This window comes from Podarcis pityusensis (genome assembly GCF_964106645.2).
Source record: "Podarcis pityusensis genome assembly, chromosome: 4".
In the NCBI taxonomy this organism is placed as follows: Eukaryota; Metazoa; Chordata; class Lepidosauria; order Squamata; family Lacertidae; genus Podarcis; species Podarcis pityusensis.
The window spans coordinates 68,926,066-68,947,132 of record NC_138027.1 but is presented as its reverse complement, the minus strand read 5'-3'; the positions used below and the strand labels follow the sequence as shown (position 1 = coordinate 68,947,132).

The window sequence follows — 21,067 nt, the reverse complement described above, 5'->3', positions numbered from 1 at the left end:
TGCAATCGAGGAGAGTGGGGAGAAGATGTAGCTTTTCCTACTCTCTCTCCTCCTTCTGAATGTATGCTATAATTAGGGATTAGAAAACCCTAATTAAACATTAGTACAAAAGTCACCAATAAAGTTTAAATTTGACTTGGGAGCCACAGGAACAGAGGGCATGGAGCCATTATATTGCCTGCGTAACTTGGATGCACTGTTTCAGTGGCATTTGGTGAATGGTTTTGTCCACAAATAAACTACTAAAGGAACTATTGAGTCAAGGCATGGAACATTCTTACAGCATGATTATGAATATAGCAAAACAAAGAACTGAAGACACAGAGACATAGATAAAACTACATGCATAGTTCTTGTCCTCAGTTACTTTTCTTTATGCTTGAACAACCTAGAATATTTTGTTGGTATGTCTGTAGCCCAATATGGCTGCCTTTCTAAAATCAATTCCTGCCTTAATAAGGTGGCAATCCTAACCCCACTTCCCTAGGAGTAAGCACCATTGTATTCAGTAGGACTTAGTTCACCTGGTTAGGATTGTGCTGTAAGCTAGGATGTGCATGAGCTGTGGTCACTTGCTTTTCTCTTACCTTTGTGAAAGTGAAGAAGGAAACTAGGAAACTACAATTAGCCATTACTTCTGGACCAGAAGTTCTGATTAATGGTATCCCAATAAACTAGGATTTAGAAACCCACTTTAATCAGTGAAATGGAGAAAGTACCATGAAGGGAACAATTGCAGCAGTAGTAGTATGCTTCCAGTGCATACTATTCTCTTAACTTTTTTTTTGGTCTCCAGCTTTCTAGGTTGAAGCGGGAATTAACGCAGATGAAGCAAGAACTACAGTACAAAGAGAGAGGCGTAGAGACACTACAAGAGTGAGTTCAATTGAAGCAGGATGAGGTGTTTTTGCCCTAATTCTTGCTGGTGTAGATAGTAAAGTTATGAATGTTGTTCATAATAGTACTTTGTTGATGTTTGTGCTTACCAACAATTCTCCAAATAATTCTAACATTTCCTGTGGGAATGTTACAATGAACACACAGTGTTTAATTTGGGAAGCTCCTCCTCCTGAATTGTTCCCTGTAGGAACCCTCCCTTTACTTGACACCTGTACTCTCTGTTCTCCGGCCATTATCTAGAAGGCCAGTCCCCCCTCCCCCCACCTTGAGCATTAAGATTGATTTCAGTTTGTATATTACCAGAAATGGGTAACTTTTCTGCTACTTGTTTGTATAACAGGATTGACCGTAAGATGTCAAATGCCCATATGAATTACAAATTGGATGAAGCCCAAGCAATAATGAATGAGCTTCGAAGCATCAGGAAGGCTATTTGTTTGGGTGAGAGAGAGAGGCAAGACTTGATGCAGGTAAGAAGCTGTCAGTTACTTATTAATGACATTTGTTGTCTTATACAAGACTGGGAATTTATACCAAGTCAGAGCACTACTTCGTGCATACATAGTTGGTCAGTAACGTATTTTATGGAAATGTGTTTCTCATTTTTACCATTTAAGGATTTACCATGTTTTGAAATATGAAAGGTCCATAGTTTGTTCCATTTCCATGTAATGTAATGTAATGTAATGTAAGATTAATCACATCAGTGTTTCCTCTTCAACTGACTCCTGTTCTTCAGTGTTTGTATTGTACAGTGGTACCTCGGGTTAAATACTTAATTCGTTCCGGAGGTCCGTTCTTAACCTGAAACCGTTCTTAACCTGAAGCACCACTTAAGCTAATGGGGCCTCCTGCTGCTGCCGCACCGCCGGAGCACGATTTCTGTTCTCATCCTGAAGCAAAGTTCTTATCCTGAGGTACTATTTCTGGGTTAGCAGAGTCTGTAACCTGAAGCGTATGTAACCCAAGGTACCACCGTATATGGAAGTTAAATTGGGGGGTGGGGGGTAACAAACCAATGTTGAGATCACACATGCTCCTCACAGCCAGACAAAGTCCAGTTATAATGAAGCAAAAAACATCCAGGAGGAAAGGCTACAGGCTTTCAGGTGCCCAGACTTTTAGTAGAATCCCAAAATGCACCATTGGCTTTTCTCAGCCCTATATTTTGCAACAATCGCACCTAGTATCACTTGACACAATGGGAAGTCATTTATTTATGTATCTATGCTCCATTAAAACACTCAAGGTTGCCTTCAGAGACAATTTAAATGGCCAGGGATGGGGTTATTTCCAGAAGAAGGAAATACTTACCTTAACACCCCCTTTTTAGTTGATGGTCTTGAATTAGATGAGCATGACTCATTTTTGTGTAGGTGTTGGAAAACTGAGCTGATGGAAAATTTGTTGACAGTTGGTCCATATATAGGTAAAAGGACAGGAAGAGTTAGCCAGGCCTAAATAGAGTATGGTGACTAAAATGATGTTATTGATGTGAAAAAATATCATTTTTATAAGGAAACTTTAAAGAAGAATTCAAATTACTTGAGAATTTGTTTTTGTGGCCTGTCAGGAATCAAGTCCTCTATATACTCAAATTGTTAGCGTATGAGATTTTATGTTGGAAATATTATATTGTTACGGTAAAAAAAAAAAGAGGAATAGCTAGAGAGTTGCAATAAATGGATGTAGCTAAACTGAACTGTAAGTAATACTTTGCTAAATGTTGGATTTATATTGTGTTGGGAGCCTTTCATTAGCTGCTTAGACTGGTTTTCCAGTGAAATCATCTTTGGGTTAACTGACAGAATTGTTTAATGAATAATCCCTTCTGTTTGCTTGACGTGACAAGGTGTCAGAACATAATGGGAGGGGAGAAATACTTAGTCAGATAACTCCCCACTAAAAGTGAAACTTAACTTACAATATGAAAACACCTTCCCAATTGTCAGACCATTTGGGGGAGGCTGAAATGCTTTTCCTAGGAGATACTGAAAGAAAATATTGGCTTTTCCAACAAATAGTTCTAAGGTATCTGTTGAACACTACCGCTTGCCATTCTGATCTGCCCTCCTGGATGGCAGCTGCTTCAAGCTAAGATATGAGTTATGTAAAGTAACACAGATGTTTTACAGCATTAAAAAATTGTTCCTTATATATTACTCAACGGAATTAAAGCTCCTCATGTACACAGTCTTGAGGACTACTTAATACTAGCTATTATTTAAGTCTGTCTAGACTACATGCATTTTACAATGTTTTCCTGTTGCTATATGCATCACGTTAAACTTATATTTTTGTATAGATAAGCTCATTTTAAAAAGGCTTTCTATGCAAGTCATGATTCCATTCTATATGATGATCTTTCCTGTCATAACTAGTAACAGAAATCCATGGGCTATTAGTGACTTGTTTTAAAAAGGATGATTAAACTACAAATAGATTCTTTTATAAGATGCTTTCCTTAATGTTCTTTTTTTAAGAGTCTGGCCAAGCTGACAGATGGATTCAGGAATAGCTGTTGTATTACAGAATCTCTGCAGGATCTTCATCATAATTCTAGCCCACTTAGTGACTCCAGTTTACCTCAACACTACTCTGATGCTTGTTCTCAAACTGATATCATTGGAGAGGTATGCAAATATTTTTATTTAAATATGTTTGCTATGAAAAAGCCGTAACTTTTGTTGTACTGCATAGTGACAGCGTTTAAATATATTTTCCCAATTCAGTTCAAAAGAGGATTTAATCAAAACACACAATGCATATAATTGCATTATGGGCTTTTTACCTTTTATTGAAGCAAAAGAATGGAGTTGAATAATGTAATATAATATAATGTCATATAATATAATATAAATGTAGCGCTGTTCTAAACTATACTGTTGCTTTCCACTTTATAGGTTAGTGAGACTGTTTAGCAAATCCAACTAAATTGAAGAAATCTCTTAACATATTGCATTTCATTAAGGCATTAAACTAGAATCTATTTTTCTGGTTGAGATTTGCATTAGCTATTTAAACCTTGCATACATTTTTTCACTCTACATAGCGTATGTAATTTCTACCATTTTTCTGTGTTTGTTCCAAAGTATATTTTCTGTCTATCATTTTTTCTTTGTTGCAGGAATGGGCAACTATCTCCAGCATGGTATGTATAATGGCTGAATTGCTTGATTTAAGAAGCAATCATATTACGTAAGAATTAAATTCCCTTTGTGCTCATAGAATTTTGAATCAATCACAGAAACAATCTTTACTTGAGAAAGGTCTAGAGCCTCAAACAAAGAAGTTAAATATGAAGTCTAACAATTGCCTGTGTAGTCATTAATTTAATTGAAATTAGTGAGAATGAGGTATTGAGAACCAATGTACATTGGCATAGGTTTGCACTCTGAGTTTCAATATTATAAAGAAAATGTCATTCTGTAGCAAACTATGTATTTTTTCTAAAAGTTTATATGGTATTTTAAACATAGTTTAGCATGAATTCAGGGTCCTAGATTAGATATAGTAAATAACTATAGCCATTTATACTTGGGATCCAAGATACTGTATCATGAACAAAATGATAATAGCTTCAAAATAGTTTTGGACTAGATTTGGGACAGAAGTGGCTGGTACAGTGAGTCAGTGCTGTTTTGCTTATCGGTGCAGGGTGACAATGTTAAGGTTGGGTGCCATGCAAGAGTGTTGAATTGGTTCCATTGGCGCTGCTGTGCAGCCCTGACTTTGCCACTGCCCTGCCCTGCTCTGTCCCAGTAAGCACTCCTGGTTAGGTGATGATGTTGAAGTTACATTTCTCCTCACAGTGTTACTATTTTCTAATGCAATGCTAATTTTGTCATTTTTCTTGCCTTTCAAAAGTTTGGATTTGATGACAAAAGACGTGCTGACAAAATAAAATTGAGCTGGCAATATGAAGAGGCCAGAAAGAAGTAAGTATGCATAACCTGCAATGTTGATCACCAGTGCTAACCAGCTGGAGCTCAATTCTGAAATGAACCAGTGGTCTGGCTCTCACAGGAAACTAAACTATGGTTTATTAAACCATGGCTTAACGTTAAGTCACTGGGGTACATTCACACATCTGTAATTATTAAGTTTGGTTAAAGGTTGCTCATTAACCTATGTTTGTTAGCTTATAAACCTCGTTATAAACCTCATTTAGTTCAAAGGTCACTTAACATGACTGATTTCCAACACCACTTATAGTTGCCAGGTGATTTAGTTGACCTCTAGGTCTGATCATGTCAGCTAGATAAGAGGGAGCATCTAGAGTGGGGCAGGTTTTCAAAAGGGGCTTGAATATTATCATTAGTAGTTTCATACACATTGAATATAGATGTAAGTCACATCTAAAAGTTTGTGTCTGCAACTTTGTGCCTAAGTATAAGAATAGTTGTTTAATGAAATGTGCAGTTAGTGTTTCCCATCAAGGATTGGCAAATCAGAGAAGCACTGCATGTTTTTTAATGATTTAACACAGTAGACTAACACAGGACAAAAGGAATTGTCTTGACATCACCTGTTGCTGAAATAGATGTGGAGCCAGTTAGTTGCTTGGGCAGGAGATCACAGGAAACACCATGTAAAAGTGGGAAACACCTCTAAAAATTGGACCAAGATCATTTATTGTAGGCATGCAATAAAATAATAATTGGAATTAGTACATAAATCTCTCCTTTTCAGAAAAGCTGTAGCTTTTTGTATCAAATATATAGTAATTGTATTTAAAACCATGTTTAGGTAAGAACTCAGAGCACATTTGCTTCTACCAGTTATCTCTGTGGTCACATTCTTCATTTATCATGCATTCCTTCCCCTTAGCTTGCTGGCATTTCTGTACGGCTTTTGTCTCCACAAAATATTTCTGTGTTCAACCTCACTTTGCTAATGAAACATCTATTGCAGCTACACAGTGTGGGTGTAGGAATGTGCTGCGTTTGGTTTAAATCTACAAGCTACTAAATTAACATGTTGCAGTACATTAAAAATACTTTTGTCAGGCTCCTGTTTATCCAAAGTGATGAGAAAGCAAAGTATATGTGTCGCCATTGGAGTTGAGAAAATTCTTCCACAAAATAGAAATTTGTGTGTGTGTGCTTTTTCATTAGAGACCATGCTAAGAATTCATGCAGTATTTATTGTCCTTTACTGTAAGCAATGTCAAGGAATCTAAAATAATAGACTTAATCATTTAGTATACCAAGGATAAAGTTTTTTCCCTGTAGTAGATAGTAAGCTGTTTGGACATTGTGCGTTTTCTTAGGTGTTCTGTCCCATGGTCATTTTAGCAGTTCTAAACAAATGCATTTATTTATTTATTACAGCAAATATTATTAATTTGAATGAAGTCCTGATGTATTTAACTGAGGTGGTAGTCTTGAAACTAAATTTTACTGTTTTTTTTGTTTTGGGTTCAAAATTGTGTTACATTTCATTTTCCATTTTGGGATGTAGTTAGTCTTCAGACAACTTTCCTGATGGAAAATGTCACTCAGGATAATAGAAATTCAATATCGGTGTTTTCCCTCTTTCCCCCCCTGCACCATGATAGTACAAATTCATGTTCGCAAGTCTTTTTCATGGGATGCGTAACAAATATTTTTGTGGATGATAGATGCAAACATTTTCCCTGATTTTACATTTCTTTCTGTCAAAATAATAACATTTTGTAGAAGATTCCAAAGTAAGAATATTTTTATGAACACGTACGGTATTAAAAGACAAAGAGCCTACTGCAAAGAAGTGGAATTTGCAGTAATTCATACTTTTGAAGCTGCTTTGGAAGGATTGTAATAGTAAAATTATGAGAGTGCTTTTTAACCAGGAGCACCTAATGCATACAAGTATATGGAACAGTATTCTACAAGCTTATCCTGGGTTTTCCAGAAGCTTATGGTAGCAGATGATACATGTGTGGTGTATATTTTAAGGGCTTTCATAACTATACTGTAGAGATTTCCCTTGCTTTTTCTTCTTCAGTAAGTTAGTAATTTCTTGGTGGTCCTTTGTAATGAAGGGTTTTCAGTATCCAGCAACAGTTGGCTCTGCATGAACATGAGTCTTGGCCAGGGATGGTAGAAGCGGACAGAGACCATCTTCAGCTCATCAAAGAGAAAGAAGCTCTCCTACAAGAACTGCAGGTCATAAGCCAGCAGCAGAGGTCCCCGGAAGACATGGATCGTTTAGAGGAGGAAAAGAGGAGGTTGGAGGATGAAATCCAGCAGGCTCGGGCCACTTCTTCTCATGGTGCAGCCGAAAGGTTTAAGGATTTAATTATTTTGTTAGATGCTATGGGGTATATAACAGACACACTGGGATAGTAATGAAGTTAGGAGGCTATACTAAAGTAGTGGATACTTGTACTTCTTAACAAATCCTACTTAGCTCTTATTTGCTATGCCACATTTTCCTAAGTCTCCAGAACTGGTTTAACTAACTGGCATAGTACCAGTCTAATTCAACTATGCAGGGATGTGGTTGGTGCTGTGGGTTAAACCACAGAGTCTAGGACCTGCCGATCAGAAGGTCGGCGGTTCGAATCCCCGTGACGGGGTGAGCTCCCATTGCTCGGTCCCTGCTCCTGTCAACCTAGCAGTTTGAAAGCATGTCATAGTGCAAGTAGATAAACAGGTACCGCTCCAGCGGGAAGGTAAACAACGTGTCCGTGTGCTGCTCTGGTTTGCCAGAAGTGGCTTAGTCATGCTGGCCACATGACCCAGAAGCTGTCTGCGGACAAATGCCGGCTCCCTCAGCCTATAGAGCAAGATGAGCACGCAACCCCAGAGTCTGTCACGACTGGACCTAATGGTCAGGGGTCCCTTTACCTTTAATTCAACTATAGAGGTAAATACTACGTGAGTAATACCAGTTGCAGTTATTGTTTGCTTGCCTGCTAGTATTTTATCTGTCAAGCTAATATTTTATCTGTCACTAAATAGAACTTGGTTTTTTTATTTTTACTGTCATTGCAAAGTAAAAATACTAGTTTATTCTATTATAGGATACTGTTACAAGAAAAGAAGAACTGTCTGCTTATGCAGTTGGAAGAAGCAACTCGTTTAACATCCTATTTATGCTCGCAGTTGAAGAGGTTAGTTCTTCAGAGAAATTGATTCTTGTGTTTATGGCAAATCATGACAGTTGGCTTTCCAAAAAAGTAAAATTGACCTAGATATAGTCTCATAGTCTCATGCTATAAATGAGACTGAACAGGTTACCTTTACCTGTAGCTATATATTGCTAGCATATTGCTTAATGGCCATTTCAGTAGATTAGGAATATTATTTTATTTTTAACTCCAAAAATCCAGAAAGCACTCTTAAGTTTCAAAATACAGATTGACATAGTAATGATACAAACTTGGTAGGCTGTTGGCCAATTTTCTAAATCTTGAGGGTTAGCTGTATATTTGATTAGAAGACGACGATGACTGATGATTATATGTAACTGATTAATATTTCTCATCTGCCAATTAATTAAATCAAAAGCAATAATATTTTTTTCCTATTGTAAGCATTTATTAAGAAATACAGGTGTTCAATTTTGGACCAGACTTTACTTAGTTACAGACTTTGAAACTTAAAAAAGACTGAATTTCTTGTGGGAAATTGATGACAGATATTGGAAGTACTGGATAAGTTCTGGTAACTTTTTATAACAGAGATCCTGTTAAGAAACCAATCTGAGAGTAACAGAAAGTGACGAAATGAATACAGTTGAAAATAAATCTGAGAAAACAATACGGATTCCATTGACTCAGTTTGCATGTAAAATCAAACTTTAGGCTTATATTTTCAATCCTACTCTAAGACACTCTACTTCTTTCAGCTTGGAACTACTGAACTTAGTCATTCTATTCAAATTGGGACGCTTGGTTTTCACTTGCCATGCAACTAGCATGTCAAGCAGGAAAAATGTATATGGGGGTGGGGGGGGAGGGCTCAAACACAAACCATAGGCTGCTATTGCAGATGTAATGGCAAAGGATGGCTTGCTACGAAAGAGAGGTGTGGGAGGCCAGGAACAAAGGAGCTTGTGTACCAAGGGCTGTCTGAACCAACCCATTGTGTTTAGCATTTGTTCAGACATTTACAAATGCATTTTTGTCTTCTAGCTTGTCTGCTAGCACTCTAACAATATCATCTGGAAGTAGTCGGGGGTCATTGGCATCCAGCCGTGGATCTTTGGCGTCCAGCAGGGGCTCTCTCAGTTCTGTCAGCTTCACAGACATCTATGGTGTTCCTCAATATGAGAAATCGGACAGTGCTACAGAGTATGGGCAGCTTATGCGATATGACCCAGTTCCTGTTGATTCTCACAGTAAAGATGTACAGTATATTGAAACTGTTGGACATTATAGCTGCAGTAAGCAAAGGAGATCATTGGACACGCCTTTATCTTTAGCATCTCTGTCCTCACGGTCTTCTCTGTCCTCACTATCGCCACCAAGTTCCCCCCTGGATACCCCCTTCCTACCTCCTTCTCGGGATTCTCCATTGGCCCAGCGGTCAGAAGGATATGAGGAAATGATGGGAACAGGTGCCTTAGAAATGCTCAGAGCTCAGGCCTCTATTTTGGGTGAAGACAAAGCACAAGAAACTGTTTCATCCAAGGCTCTTGAATATTCTACAGGCAGTGAAGGACTTCGAGATGCAGGACTGCAACTGACAAATGTTCCAACCTCTGGAGGTAGGTTTTTGGCTTTCACCATTTTGTTTTGTTGATTCTCAAAACCCTAAAATGCATGATATGCTTATGCCATAAGTGAGTTTTGTAAGTTTAAATAACTGCAGTGGCAGGAATTAATGAAACTAAGTTGCCTAGGTGGTTTGTGAATTTATTTATACAGCAATCTCAAAACTGCCCTTTATTTTGCTGTAACTAATTTGTGTTTTTCTTTTTTTTTTTTTTAATCATATTTATTAAAATTTCCAATAATAACAGAATAAAGAAGATAGAAAAGATAAAGAAAGAAAAGAAAGAAAAGAGACCAATTTTAAACCCTTATTTTCATAACCTTCTTTCTGGGACTCCCTCCTTCCCCTCCCGACTGTATTCCCCTTTCCCTACGTTGGTTCCACAAGTTCTCATTCCCAATTTAACCTAATATGTTATGCCTAATAGCCAATTTAAATTACAATCTTAACATCACTCCTCACCTTTAACAAAATAGAACAAAGATTTTTTTCCCCAAAATCTACCCCGTTTCCTTCCACGAATTCCCCCTTTTCTTTTTTTTTCCAAAACTTGTTAAATCAAAATACCAAAGTTATATATAAAAAAAAATGTAAAAGATAGAAAATAGAAGAAGGTTCCAGAAGTTGATTACATAGCCTTTGGATTCTAGAATTCCCCCTCCCTTCCCCGGTTTAGATTCCCTATGTCCATCAGTCTGTATGTTGTCGGCCTGGAGGTCTCAAGTCCACAGCCAAACTTTCTCAATTCATCTTGCCGGTTTTCTTTAAATTTACTTGTTTTGATGATGTTTAATTTCAAAAGTCCAGTCTAATCGAGGCCTTTAATTTCCCTTGATCATTGTTACTCCTCCCATTGTTCTTGCCGTGGCGTAGTTGGTCCTTTACTCTTTTGTTTCTTACTTTCTCAGGTTTCTGTCTTGTTCAGCTGCAAAACCATTCTTATTCTGAAATCTAGTATCTCTACAGAGGTTTGTTATTCAGGAGCTTACTTAAATAGAAAGATTCTATTGTGTTGTCACCTCTGTAGACAAAACAAATATTTCAGTTTTGCTACTTTCCCAGGAGCTAAGACCAGTAGTACACATCCCAGAGTAGTTTTCCATATACGCCGCTTGTAATGTCCCAAAGCCCCTCTAGAGGGATTGCAATAACTTTGTGTCCTCTCATCCAAAAGTCAAATTGTTGTTTCTTTTTCCACCCGACATTTTGTATCCATATTTATATCCAATTGTATCAAAATTAACCAGCAAAATACTTGTAGCAAAGTCCTCTTTATATTCTCAAGATTTGACAGCTACTTTGACAGCTGTCAAACTCTCCATCTCTCTCCGCCAGGTTCTCTGAATCGCCCCGGTTCCCGGGGGGGGGGGGTTGCCTTTTCCCTCTCACCCTCGACTCTCCTCCAGCACAATTCTTGTAATGATTCCATCGTGGAATTTGGTATTTTTAATCAGCAATAAACTTCTGAATTGATCTTGGTTTCTCAGTCCTTGTTTTAGCATGTTTACAATCAGGGAGGGGACTGACTTCCTTTTTAGATCCCCCCCGCTCGTGCCGAATCCGAAAAAAAAAAAAATTCCTTTTTTTTCCCCTCCTTTTGTACCCGGTTACCCAATTACTCACGGGTTTTTGTTAAATGTCCGAATTTCAAATGGAAGAAGCCAGCGCTCTCCGACGAATGGCATGCGGCTGCACTCGGCAGGGGAAGCGATAGACTCAAAGTACCACGCCACTCCCAGGCACCCGATCCGTAGCCTTTAAAAAGGCTCCTTCACGAGTCGGGAGGGCGCTGACGGTACCAGCCGAGTCCCCATGTCCACGGGCCCCGTGCCCGTGGTTTTTAAGGGTCCCCGCGTCGCCGGCGCGGTAGGACCCAGCCCCTGCCGAGCCGGCTCCCTCCGGAGCTCGGAGGGAGTCCGCCATTCGGCGATGGCGCCAACCCGGAAGTCAATTTGTGTTTTTCTCTATGAATATGGAAAAAAGTATTAGTGAAATCTGATCAGTTAGTGTTCCTGCTATAAAGCTTGTTAATTAACGTGGAATTACGGTAATAAGTTTGGAGGAAGGCAAATTGTTGTTGCTTGGTCTTCACAGCAGCATTTTTTTTTTACTCCATGGTGCCTTGTTACGAATTTGACAGTTTCAAATCTTCCGGATTCAGGTACTGGAAGAGAGGACCACAAGTGGGCTGGCCATGATGCAGAATACCTACCAAAGTCATCCTCGAAAAACTTCTGTCATGTCTTGTCTTTCAGATCTTGAAAGAATGGTTTTTCAAAGTGTTTTTCATGTAATTAGGGTCTTTCTTCTTCACAACAAAGTGAATAGCAGCCCAAATCCAAATAAAATTAAAGCTGTGTTTGACTGAAGGGGTAAACCAGGGTTGAGTGCAGTATTTCTTTGCATGCTGGTACAGTGGTGCCTCGCAAGACGAAATTAATCCGTTCCGCGAGTCTCTTTGTCTTGCGGTTTTTTCGTCTTGCGAAGCACGGCTGTTAGCGGCTTAGTGGCTTTAAGAAAAAGGAAACAAACTCGCAAGAACTCTCAAGACGTTTCGTCTTGCGAAGCAAGCCCATAGGGAAATTCGTCTTGCGGAACGACTAAAAAAACGCAAAACCCTTTCGTCTAGCGAGTTTTTCGTCTTGCGAGGCATTCGTCTTGCGGGGCACCACTGTATTAGCACAAAAATTGGGCTTTTTATAATAGTGTTCAATTAGAAACCTTTCTGCAAGTGAAAACTTTGCTTACCAGGTTATTTCAATACACATAGTTTTCAAGTGCATTCAACTGAATACAGTGGTACCTCGGGTTACGTACTTAATTTGTTCCGGAGGTCTGTTTTTAACCTGAAACTGTTCTTAACCCGAAGCACCACTTTAGCTAATGGGGCCTCCTGCTGCTGCCGCGTCGCCAGAGCACGATTTCTGTTCTCATCCTGAAGCAAAGTTCTTAACCCAAGGTACTATTTCTGGGTTAGCGGAGTCTGTAACCTGAAGTGTATGTAACCCGAGGTACCACTGTACTTTCTAAAATCTCTTCAAGTCTTGCCTGTTGTAGGTCTTCCCTATATTCTTTTCAATATTGCATTATTTATAGAACTGAATAAAATTGTATGTAATAAATGCAGAGCCTAATATTTCCACATGAGTACATGTGGAATACATGTGGATTTTCCTCCTCAGTTCCAAGTCTGCATTCTTGTGATAGCCATCTTTGATTCCAAGTCTTCTGGGCACATCCAGGCTATTGCCTCTTCCATGACCTTCGCTGCTGCATCTCATAGTAAAAACATTTCACACATGCTGGTGAACTATCATCCTGATTCATCCTTTTGTGGTCCACTTTAAACACCCAATCCTATTTTCTAGTTCTATTTTATCTTAATATTTTTTTAAGTTACCTTTTCCCCCCATGTACCTTAAGTACTTTGTATACATTGGATTCCCCTCAGTTATCATTGTTTACTGAGTTTTCTAAGTTAAACGTACATGCACATCTACATAGTATCATTCCAATCGAAAACGGCAAATTAAGGATTAACAATACAACTTGGCGCATGTCTAACATGCATATAAGTCAGGTCAGAGCATGTAGTCAACATATAGTCCTCTTTCCTGAACCAGTCTCCATCCATAAATCATGAAATTCAAAACCAGATATACCATGGTAGTGAATTCTTCCATAATGTTTTTTGGTGGCTTGACTATTCCACCTTGTCAAGCCACTAGTGTTATAAGGTGGCTCCATTTAGCTATAAAGTATCTTCCTGTTTTGCTCCCCTCAGTTCTCAATTCTTATGCTTTAGCTTTTCTGCTAGAGCTATGATCCACACTTTAGGCTACCAGTTCTTCAGCATAAATAGTGACATACATTCTGAAGGTTGTCCAGTCAAATTAGTCTCTCTATTGACACAGATGCATTCAAAGAATGTCAGGCTTCTGGGGACTTCCTCCAGCCTCATCAAGTTTTGGCCAAATGTTTAAATTTGCTGCAGCCAGTTAGCTTGTATTGCATTTAATCTGGCCATAAACTGCTCTTGGACAATATATGTCCATTTTCCAAAAAAGCCCCTCATATCCTGTATTCCCCTTTGGTTTCTTTTTCCTGTGCTGCCCACACTTGTCCACACCTGGGGCTGGTCTAGGAAAGGTAAGAGTGGAGTTACTGAAATACGTAGCCATTCCCCCACAAAAAACTTTGACCACAAAAAAAGGGTTCTCTATTTGCCGCAGCCTTCCTGTAGCGTTCCCCCCACCCCCGAAAAAGAGAGACCTACATGATGATGCCGGGATGTGGGTGGCGCTGTGGGTTAAACCACAGAGCCTAGGACTTACTAATCAGAAGGTCGGCGGTTCGAATCCCCACGATGGGGTGAGCTCCCGTTGCTCTGTCCCTGCTCCTGCCAACCTAGCAGTTCGAAAGCACGTCAAAGTCCAAGTAGATAAATAGGTACTGCTCTGTCGGAAAGGTAAACGGCGTTTCCGTGTGCTGCTCTGGTTCGCCAGAAGCGGCTTAGTCATGCTGGCAACATGACCCGGAAGCTGTACACTGGCTCCCTTGGCCAATAAAGCAAGATGAGCGCCGCAACCCCAGAGTCGGTCACAACTGGACCTAATGGTCAGGGGTCCCCTTTACCTTTTTACCTTTATATGATGCTGCCAGTAGTGATCCAATTTAATAGCTGTCTAATCCACCTTTCTTATTTGTACGACAAATTGTTTAACTTGGCATGTTTCATAGTGCAGTCTGAGATTAAGGGCTCCCAGGACCCCTCTTTTTATACTAGTAAAGTGTTGTTCGGTTCACTTGGGATTTTTTACAACCATTCAAAAGTTTTTGCCAACAATGGATGGAAATGTCAGGAAGAGGAAGTGCAACAAAAGGGACATTTTTATTGCTGCTACGTGGCCTAGCCAAGTAAGGTTTAGTTTATTACAGGAGTTCACTTTCTGCAGGCCAAGCAAAGTTAGGAATCTTACTCCAGCACAGATTTATGCAGCCCCTAAAGCATCTAGTATTGACACCTTGCTGTGCAAAAAGGCTGCATTTGATAAGGTAAAGAGCATGAAACAGAGCAGCATTCTTGCTTGGTGGCAAGCCATAGGCTTGTTTGTTTGTTTGTTTTGGTATTGTTTTTACCCTGGACTGTTAAGATCCAAATAACAAGCTTTGGAAAGCATTATTGAATTTAAACTTCCCACCCCAATACCGTCTATTTTCTTGAATCACAGTTTCAGTTTGTTCTTAAATAATGGTTCATTTTTTTACAAAAAATTACAGGTTTGTTCAACTGATTTCACTATTTACTTAAATTATTCTTGTATTTTGTTTCTCACGTGGCACAACAGAAAAATTTGCTGTAAGTGAACTTAGAATTTCTTCTTGTGGTGGGTTTTTTTTCTTCCTGCCTGTAAAGCCCAGTGTGTGTGTGTTTGTGTGTTGTTTGTTTGTTTGTTTTTGTTCTGTATTGTATGCATGTTGGGAGGGTGGAATATGCGCTCCTTGATTTCATCCAAAAAAATTCATATTTGTAACCATTATAGCCAATTCATGTTGCTGCAGTATTAACTGAATTATTTTCTATTTAATAGCCCCTGTTGACTACTGTAATAATGTTCTGTGTCTGCAGCTTAAATTGCTGTCTTCAACATGCCTGGTAAATTGTGGGTGAGGATTTACTATTTCCTTATTTTTGGAAGGATTTTTTAAAAACTGCCATCAAAGTATTTTAAACCCAAAAAATAGCAATACTTTAAAAGCTATTAAAGTAACCACACATTCTTACTACTTGGTGAATCTCTTTCTACAGTTTTAGTAACTAAAATTACTTAACTTGATGGTAGTTTTTCTGTCCACTAACTAATGTCTCAGGCTTCATGATAATTAAACCAAATTACTCTATATGACATGTCACAACTGGTCGTGGGTATATCTTTATACAAGGACTTCAGATCACTGAACTGTCAAATTAAGTTCCTATTACTATATACTATAATTATTATATACTATAATATGTTAAGGGACGTGGGTGGTGCTTTGATCTAAACCACTGAGCCTCTAGGGCTTGCCGATCAGAAGGTCGGCAGTTCGAATCCCCGTGACGGGGTGAGCTCCCGTTGCTCGGTCCCAGCTCCTGCCCACCTAGCAGTTCAAAAGCACGTCAAAGTGCAAGTAGATAAATAGGTATCACTCTGGCGGGAAGGTAAATTGCATTTCCATGCGCTGCTCTGGTTCGCCAGATGCGGCTTAGTCATGCTGGCCACATGACCTGGAAAAACTGTCTGTGGACAAACGTCGGCTCCCTCGGCCCGTAAAGCGAAATGAGCGCCGCAACCCCAGAGTTGTCTGTGACTGGACTTAACTGTCAGACTTTACCTTTACCTTTTTATAATATGCTAAATTTCAGAGGTTTTGTCTGCCTGCTGCATGATATTTCAAATCTTGTGCCCTTTTTTTTGGTTAAGCTGTGTTTCTGCTAATACTTAGTAAAAGGCATGCTGATAGGTAGCACCTACTTTAATTTTAGTGGCATTGTCTTGTTAATTCATTTAAAGCACCAGGCAAAATAACTTCAACTGAAACATTTATAACATGTTTGCAACATTTTCATATTGCATCTTGATTCTTTATTATTATTTTTTACTGTTATATAGCACAGTATATCTTTTTCTTTTTTCTTTTTGGTGATCTCCAAGGTACAGTAGTCAGTGAAAGAGTCTTTTAGTCTGCCAGATTTTTGTGGCTACACAGGCGCTTCTTCTTTGTTCATTACAATTTTGTAAAAATTATATAAATTTGCAGAACTTTATTACCATATAGGAAAGATAAATTCAGGTAGTGAAGCTCTCCTCGGCTCCTTTGAACTTTGCAAAGATTGGAAAAATCAGATTTGTTCTTTCCTCTGGTGGGTTGGAGTGAGTCCATGCAACATAATGTTCTCCATTGTCAAGGCAGTTCACCAGGAAACTGATCAAAAGGGGAACTGTGTTTCCAGGTTCAAAAATGCTGCTAACCTTAATAGTGTAGATTAATTGTAAAGTATTGCAAGCATAAGAGAAATTACTAGGGCTTGTTAGTTTACTAGGATCATGTGGTGGGACATAAATATAACACTTACTGGGAAAATAATAAAAGATGCAGCAAAGGACATTTATTGTTTTGATTTGTTGATACTTCCCCCTTGATTCCTTGGGTGCTGCATTTTACTCATCCTTGCAACTATTTTAAATGGAATATTGCAGGACAGGTTTCCCATGGTCCACTAAGACTGCACTCACTTGTGCTGCACACAATTGAGTAAATACATACATCAGATACATAGTATATTCTCTTGCCACACATAGCTGATGTATACCAACTAGCCTCATAGACTAGTTGCTTAGTGGTAGGTTATTTACAGCCCATAAACTAGTAATCTCACCTAGAACTCTGATGTCTAAATCTCATGTGTATCTTAAATGAATATGTTAATATAGTTATCAGCGCAGATACAAGCCAAGCTATGTGTAGTCAGCTATATACATCTCAAGGTACTATTTGGAACACATTTGCATGTATATAAAATTCAATAATGGTACTGGAGCTTCTACTTTTTGCTGAGGGCATGGTCTTGAGGGCACATGTTGCAACTACCTTGCTGAAACCAAGCAAGTTTGGTCAATCCCAAAAATGGTGACCACCTGGCAACCCTACAGATCTACCTTGAGGGTCACCGTTGAAGGAAGGCGTGGCATAAGTGTACTAAACAACTGCATAAAACAAATGTCCACCTTTTGAGCTGCTTTCCTACGTTTCTGACTTTTGAGAAAAATGAATTGTCTCTATTTGTATGTATCCTGTCTTAAGTGAACATTTTCGTAGTTTCCATTTGGAAAATCAACTCCTCGTGTATCTTGCCTGTTGTGCACGTATAATTGCTTATAGTCCTTTATGTCTGCAAAGCTGTTATGGTACTGCTGTTCATATATGTTGAGTTCCAAGTAAAAATGAAGTGTAACTGTGTATTTGTTTGCTTTTGCTCCAGTCCTATTCCCCCCTTCCTCGCTTTATTTGTTTTTAAAAGTCTATTTTGGACTTGGAAGTATATACTAGGTCGATTCCTACCTTAAGTTACTTTCACTTAGCTTTCATGAAAACCAATGGGATAAATTAGTCACGACTTGCCTTAAATCTCTCTTATTTCAGTAGGAACTAAATCCAGTTTACTTAATCTGGATCAAACCCATGGTTTATAGGTTCCATTAGTAAGCATGAACGTACATAGCAATTATGGTATGATTTATATTCACAGAACCTTCAAAATAAACCCTGTACTATGCAAGTATTTAAATACCCATTTAATTTATGATTGATCTACAGCACATCCATAGCCATGTTATGGCTTGAAGGCCACAGTTAATATCAGTGAATTACACCAATGAAAATGGAACATATTCTTCTGGTTTTCGCAACATTGTCTCTTAACTGTCTGCTCATTTTTTCAATAAACTGCATGAACAGTATTGTCTTTGCCTCGTCACAAAAGAAGCAAGTGACACAATCTAGACATAAATGAGAATGTATTTAACAATCAGCTAAAATGAATGAGACTTCAGTGTTAACTTGTGTTAGTTCAGGCCAAGAAGTGCCTTCTGTTTCTTAAGGGCCCTTTCTTAAAACTTGAATAAACCATGGTGCCTTAGTGATATATAAAAATTTTGTATGGATTGAGCTTTGCTTTTTTCAAAATAATAATAATCATGTATGAATGAACTTTGTCTTTGCTGTTTTCCCATGTTGTAGCTGTGACCCTACGTGAAGATAGTGCTAGAAGGTCAGAGAGGAGAGCCAGGCGAGTCTCAGCATGTCTGTCCAATTATTCACTGGCTAGTGACAGTGGCGTGTTTGAAGCTTTAAGCAAAAGGTCAGGTTGTATAAATGTGTTGTAAATTGGAACTGTGCTTAACATCCTTCCCTTAAAAAGCAACAAAAAACACTTGGTAAAAAGTCTTATTTATATATACACTACTAACTAATGGCTAATTCTTTAAAACATTTTAGTTAGGTAGATTTTTTACCTGGTTCTCTGGCTGCTTGATGACTATTGTGCTCTTTCTTTCTTTCCTTGCTTAATAACAGTTTAGGGTCTTGCAAACTCCCCCCCCCCCCAGCTAGTTAAGATATGTTTGGGATTGAAGCTAGTTAAGATATGTTTGGGATTGGGCTCCTTTGGGAAGGAAGGGGTGAGGGGAATAAATCAAATAAATGCTTTTAATTTGAATAACATGGATGATATACACAACGCTTCTGCTAGGTTGCTCCATGGGAAGGAGGATAAGACAATCACATCATATTGCACCATTCTTCACTAGTTCCACTGGTTCCTGTTGTGTTTCAAGGTCCAATTCAAAGTGCTAGTTTTAGCCTTTAAAACACTAAACAGTTATTTGAAGGACCACCTGCGCTCATATGAACTTGCTTGGGCATAGATTCATGCCTTGTATGCCTGCCTGTGAAGGCAGTTCATTTGTCAGGCATGAGTAGCAGGGCCTTTTCAGTGGTGGCTCCCAGAGGACAGAACACCCTCCTTCAGAGGTGTGCAAGGCCTCTTTGCTGCAGATTTTAAAACAGGTTTTAAACACCACCTGTTTTTGAACCACCCTTTTAAAACAAAGACCTCTCTGTTAGTTTTAGTATCTGTCTATGATACTTGTTTCAATAACTGCTAATGTTGGTGCCTTTATCTGTTTTGGCTATTCACGTGTTACTCATGAGTAGGGATTGACTGTGTTTACTTGTGGGCCTTTCCCAGCCCTACTTGGAATTGCCGAGAATTGAACCTGGTACATCCTGCATGTAAAACATGAGCTATACCATTAAACTAAAACCCCTTTTCTGAAGGGCTCAAAATATCCCAGGCAGCTAGAAATTTGGTGATGGCTAAAAAACTGTCCAGGTTTGCATGTCTGAGAATAAAATTATAGTTCATTCTTTTTTAAGGTGAATAGCAACATATGATAATAGGAAGTAAATATTTAATTCATTCCTTTTCGGCAATATAACATAAGATATATGCTTGTAGCCATCTCTCGTTAACATGCAGTGGTTCCCATAGAGTTCAATAATGCCAATAAATCTTACTTTTGATGGAAGTTCATAATCTAAATAAAGAAGTTTAATAAGCAGTAGGTAAAATGTGCATTGTTCATACAGAGTAGCTCAGGTCATTTGTGGTAATGAAAATACAGCTCTACTGCTAGTTTTTAAATTGCTTTTTCTCTTATCACATAGGAATGAGGATATTGAAGAATCACTTTACAGTGATGCTGTCAGCAATGAAGAGCCCAAAATGCAAGTTGGATTTCTGTAAGTCTTTTCTTTTCTTTGGTAAATATTCCTTGTTAAAATGCAAGTGTATGCCAGGTGTGCAGCGTCCTTAATGGTTAAATAATTTTGAACTTTTGGAGCACAGCTAAGCTGCGGCAGATCATCATTTCAAAGAGAGAATACTCCAAAAGCGAGGAGAAAATTGCCAGATCATGTTTGGTAAGGTGTGGTATTCCAGTTCTTCTCTACTAGGGTTGGGCGATACCAGCTTTTCAACATTGCAATGTATCACTAGCTAAACATCGCTAGTGTTGAAAAGGAAGGCCATCGGCATTTCTAAGCGGTATACATAAAAACAAACTATGCACAAAATGAAAACAATAAAACAAAACAACCCCCCCCCAAAAAAAAACCCTGCTGGAACAAGAAAGCCTTAATTACGTGCCTGAAGTTCAGTTAGGGTGGTGCCAATCTAATCACATTTGGGAAAGAGTTCTACAGGCTTGGGCCCACAGCTTCTAGCAGTTCCAAGCTGTTTATCTGAGCCATGGGGAACCACCAACGGAATACTCCTGAGATCTCAGTGTTTGGGTCACAAGATAAGGAATCAGGCAGTCCTTAAGATACGCAATAAGCACATGCACCTAATAAGTTTATTGAGAGGTGGGTTTTATTCATAAATGACTGGAATTTCAAGTTTCAAGAGACCTATGTGCAATTTTATTTATGGTAAGATGTGAGCAATATTTTCTTGATCTTCATGTCTTTGTTGTATGTGCTCTGGGATGTGATAACGGAATGGAATGTTGTGTTTTTTGTCATCTTCCTTAGTTTTTATTACTAAGTATGGTTCTGTCAGTAATTCACTATGATACAGTCATATAGTATGTTTTTATTGTCATTTTTGTATTTTATTTTATTTAAAAGAAGAAGCTTCCAGGGTTTCTGGCAGATAAAAATAGTCATTTGTGCTACATGTGTGATTCTGCATGTTTTGTCTTTGTATCCTATAGACCACACATTGGGTCACCAATTAATTGAGAACTTCTTTTTCAGGCATGACAGTGTGACTGAGTGTCTCCTGGTCCATGTGTTGCAGCTCAAGAACTTCACAGGCTTTGCTGTGAAAGAAGGCTGTAAAATGTAAGTTGAAATAC

At 38.6% G+C, this 21,067-nt stretch overlaps 1 protein-coding gene across 3 annotated transcripts in view; it reads left to right on the top strand.

Annotated features, from left to right (window-relative positions):
- The window catches only part of WWC3 (WWC family member 3), a 61,553-nt gene that overhangs the window by 27,580 nt on the left and 12,906 nt on the right, over nt 1-21,067 (top strand). For 2 of the 3 annotated variants that reach the window (XM_081001294.1, XM_081001293.1), the window contains exons 5-15: nt 797-876; nt 1,241-1,370; nt 3,384-3,533; nt 4,028-4,051; nt 4,768-4,838; nt 6,926-7,168; nt 7,910-7,999; nt 9,023-9,597; nt 18,387-18,507; nt 19,875-19,949; nt 20,967-21,053. In XM_081001294.1, coding sequence (XP_080857420.1) covers nt 797-876; nt 1,241-1,370; nt 3,384-3,533; nt 4,028-4,051; nt 4,768-4,838; nt 6,926-7,168; nt 7,910-7,999; nt 9,023-9,597; nt 18,387-18,507; nt 19,875-19,949; nt 20,967-21,053 — 1,646 coding nt within the window. The remainder of the gene's footprint in view (nt 1-796; nt 877-1,240; nt 1,371-3,383; nt 3,534-4,027; nt 4,052-4,767; nt 4,839-6,925; nt 7,169-7,909; nt 8,000-9,022; nt 9,598-18,386; nt 18,508-19,874; nt 19,950-20,966; nt 21,054-21,067) is intronic. The other variant, XM_081001295.1, reaches the window with a different exon arrangement.